Source organism: Nymphaea colorata, chromosome 3, assembly GCF_008831285.2.
Source record: "Nymphaea colorata isolate Beijing-Zhang1983 chromosome 3, ASM883128v2, whole genome shotgun sequence".
NCBI lineage: Eukaryota > Viridiplantae > Streptophyta > Magnoliopsida > Nymphaeales > Nymphaeaceae > Nymphaea > Nymphaea colorata.
This window is the reverse complement of record NC_045140.1, coordinates 25,360,846-25,364,924: the sequence shown is the minus strand read 5'-3', so window position 1 is coordinate 25,364,924 and position 4,079 is coordinate 25,360,846. Positions and strand designations below refer to the sequence as shown.

Below are 4,079 nucleotides of genomic sequence, written 5' to 3'. Positions count from 1 at the left end.
TTCATTTTATTAATTAAATATTGTAATTTAAGTTTTAATATAAAATTAAAAAAAAAAATCTTTACGAGAGGAGAGATGGGAACCCTTATATTCAGAGCATTGATGAAAGAGAGATGCTCTGGGAAAGGACAAAACGTTTTTCTTTATCCAGAACCATGAAATGAAAGCAACAGCTGCGTTTCGATCTGGTTCACCGAGCGGCAAAATGAAATATATGAAAAGTGGAGGCGGATTTGACAAATAGATCATAGACGAAACCGGCGTTCGCAATTTTTGTAAAAAAAAGAAAAAAAAGGGGGATAAAAAATCAATAAACTCATCATCATGCAACACCACCACCACAAAAAGACATCACCTAATATCCGCCATCGCCCAAAATCGTATTAAATACCCCAAACGACAGAGGAAGAGGAATGCGAAGAAGAAGAAGGGGGAAGAAATATTCAGAACAAAAACAAAATCACTCCTCTCAGTCTCAATCCCCTCTTCCTCTCTTCTTATCTTCCGTCTTCTTCGTTTTCCCCCATTTGGAACCTTGGATCGATCGAGAGATGGGGAGGACATCGCTGCTGGAGGTTCTGAACGTGAGGGTGGTGGGGACGGGGGACCGGTTCCTGGTGCTGTCTCACGGGTTCGGGACGGACCAGTCGGCGTGGCAGAAGGTGCTGCCGTACCTGGTGAGGGACTTCCGGGTGGTCCTCTACGACCTGGTCTGCGCCGGCAGCGTCAACCCGGACAACTTCGACTTCGCCCGGTACTCCTCCCTCGACCCCTACGTCGACGACCTGCTCGACGTCCTCGCCGCCCTCCGCATCGAACGCTGCGCCTTCGTCGGCCACTCCATCTCCGCCATGATCGGCTGCCTCGCCTCCATCCGCCGCCCCGAGCTCTTCACCAAGCTCGTCCTCCTCGGCGCCTCCCCCAGGTACCTACCTCTTCACTCCTTCCTTTCTCCCCTTTTCTCCTCATCTCCCCATCTTCTTCGTCCGTTTCTTCCGCGGCGAGCTTTTCTCCCCTCCGTTCCCCTTATTACGATCTTGCCACTCAATCGGAAGGGAAGATCGGTCAGAAGGGGACGGAGATGACGACGACGACGACCGCGGGGAGGGAACCTCGCGGTTTCATAAATGACCGTATTGTACAGAGATGAATTTTAAATGACGCGATACATGGAACGGGTTCGCAGTCGTAGAGCGAAGGGGATGTTTTCTTTCGGATGAGGTATAGGGATACATCCGTCATTTACGAGGACGTCGGGCCCCTTTTTTTTGTTTTAAATTTTTTTAAAAAGTCTAAAATCTTATTAGTCTCGGGTAGTGTGATTAGCCCGTTGTTTAAAAAATAGTAATGTTTATTGTTGGCAACTTAAAAGCCCAAAACCTGGGGTTTTTTCAGAAAGCATGTTTATCTTCTCTTCAGAAAAAAAAAAAAAGAGATAGAGAAATTTGCTTCCTTGCTGCCGAGTTCTGGATCGATACTTTCGCCTTGCTTTTTCTTTTCCCTAATGAAATCGAACCAACTTGGTGCAAATTTCATTTCCTTGCTTCAAAAAAAGCGTGTTGTTATTTAAGAATGTTGTTCGAGTGTGACCATATGTTTTAAAAGAAGGAAAACTGCATACAATATGTATCCGTAAGTGTTTTTTTAGTGGGTGGGTGAATGATGAAGAAAGAGATGAAGTGATTTTGCTGTTTTTATCGCAACCGCTCGCTCATCATCTTAGATGACCCGTCCTACCTTTCAATTTTTCTTTCATTAAAATAAGTTACGAAAACTATAACAAATGTTTTTATCGATTGAGACAAGTGTTGGAAGAAGAAATTTCTTCTCAGTGGGCCGACCGATATTTCTAAAATTATTACGGGCACGAATTATATTTTTCAATGTCAAATGGAATTTTTATAAATTATACCATGTAATTTTTTTTTTTTATCAAAATCAGAGGGGGAGCCATGGGCCCATGGCCCCTGCCAGTCTGACTCATGTTACTCGAACGAACTTGGCTCGGGCCCTACTCACTCAGACCTGCTAATAAACGAGATAAGCTTGGGCTCTAACCGAAACTCGTGTATAAAAAAAAAAAAAAAAAACCCTGCTTTCCAGGTAATTTGATTAGCTATTTTGAACGTTCATCTCCCCTTCTTCCACTTCTTGGATGTGGCCCATTTTTGCTGTTTGATTCATAAAACCATCAGTGACTTAATAGGGGCTGGGTGTGGGCATATTTATTGTTAGCCACGCCACGCAAGTTTTGGATAACTATCATGTACAATTGGGCCTCCCGTGCATTTTATAATGAGTTTACGTACAAAGCATTTGAGACCCCACTTGGATGGTCATTAATAGAGTAAAAAAAGATGTCTGTCCAAGTCTCTCTCTCTCTTATATATATATGTATATAGGTAAAACTAGATCTTTTTTTTTTTTATATTTTTGTGGAGGGAAAACTAGATGGAGGATCATTTATATCATTAGTTTGGTGCACGGTTTCAATTTCTAGTGAAATTTTAAATGTGCTTAGTCGTTTTGCATCAATTATTTGAATTGAAGCTGCCTTTTTCTGAGGTCCGATACTTGATCTCGATGGTTTAACCTATCTTACGTGTATTAATATCGTAAAATTCTGTTCGTATCGCTGGATATTCCTAAACCCATGTTTGGCTCGCTTGTATTCAATTCTTTTTATTTCATTAAAAATACTCTCCCGAGGCGAGAGAACGTTAAAAGATGCGGGGATGCAGGTTCCTGAACGACAAGGACTACCACGGTGGGTTCGAGCGCAACGAGATAGAGAAGGTGTTCAGCGCGATGGAGTCGAACTACGAGGCGTGGGTGTCCGGGTACGCGCCGCTGGCGGTGGGCGCCGACGTACCCGTCGCGGTCCGCGAGTTCAGCCGGACCCTCTTCAACATGAGGCCGGACATCTCGCTGTTCGTGTGCCAGACGGTCTTCTTCAGCGACTTCCGGCCCATCCTGGGCCTGGTCAAGGTGCCGTGCTGCATCATCCAGGGGATCAAGGACATGTCCGTCCCGCTCTCCGTCGCCCACTACATGAAGGCCCACCTGGGCGGCAAGGCCACGGTCGAGATCCTGCAAGCCGAGGGCCACCTGCCGCACCTCAGCGCTCCCCAGATGCTGGTCCCGGTCCTGCGCCGCGCCCTGGCTCGCTAGACACCTGCGTCCTCCTTCCGAATAAGTGCCGCCATGGGCGGACAATAATGGTTTGACTGTAGAGCGAGGGTTGTGGACGAAGAGATGTGAGCGTAGGCGTGCCTGACTCTCTTTGTTCTATGGTGATAACTACTCGGAAAATGAAAAAGAGTATATAAAATTTGGTAGACGGTAGACCACAATCAGAACAACTTTTTCCTTTTCTTCTTGATGCTTCTTAGTAAAAGCCCCGGCAAAAGGAAGAAAAAAATCATCAAACGGTCCAGCTTTCGGCCCTCAAGAGTATTATAATCTTTATTTATGCAGTTGCTCTCATTTCTATATCAAAAAGAACATTGATGTTGGATAGTTTAACTAAGTTCCTAAGGCAATGTTGGTAGCAAAATGTGAGGCCCGTCGCGAAATCATGTCCAAAATGCAGTCCATTTTAGTAGAAATTCTCCTATTACCATTCTTCATTGATTCGAAAGGGTTTTAAGGGGACCTAATTTTTCTTTAAGCCCCTAAAAATACATGCTTTGGAAGTAAAAGATTCCGATATCTCTTTGTGTTTTCTTATGTCCAACTTTGAATGTGCTTCCGAATCAAATTATCTAAATAGTCGTGCCAACAAGCGTGCGACCGATGCACGTGAAATTGGTCAAGAGAAGGATGCGCCGATCGAATGGCAACTGGCAAGCTGAACCAAACTAAGTCAGATCAAGCAAAAGGCACTGATTCTCCGGGAACATCCTGCCGTCGGAAGATGTCGAGCCGGCAGAGAAGTTGAAGCAGCAAAGGAAGATTCGACAGCAGAGAAGTTCATGCAGAAAAGGAAGATTCGAAAGCAGTGGATCATGCCGACCTTATCATTGCACACCTTGATGACAGTCATAATCAATATCAAGAGTAGGAATGTCAATATATTT

General features: G+C 44.7%; 1 protein-coding gene across 1 annotated transcript; it reads left to right on the top strand.

The window, feature by feature from the left end:
• Nucleotides 1–379: 379 nt before the first annotated feature.
• LOC116250787 (strigolactone esterase D14) lies at nucleotides 380–3,338 on the top strand. The gene is made up of 2 exons (XM_031624720.2): nucleotides 380–925; nucleotides 2,742–3,338. Exons 1-2 carry the CDS (start codon nucleotides 414–416, stop codon nucleotides 3,169–3,171), a joined length of 942 nt encoding a protein of 313 aa, XP_031480580.1. The 5' UTR covers nucleotides 380–413; the 3' UTR covers nucleotides 3,172–3,338.
• The last annotated feature ends 741 nt before the right edge of the window (nucleotides 3,339–4,079 follow it).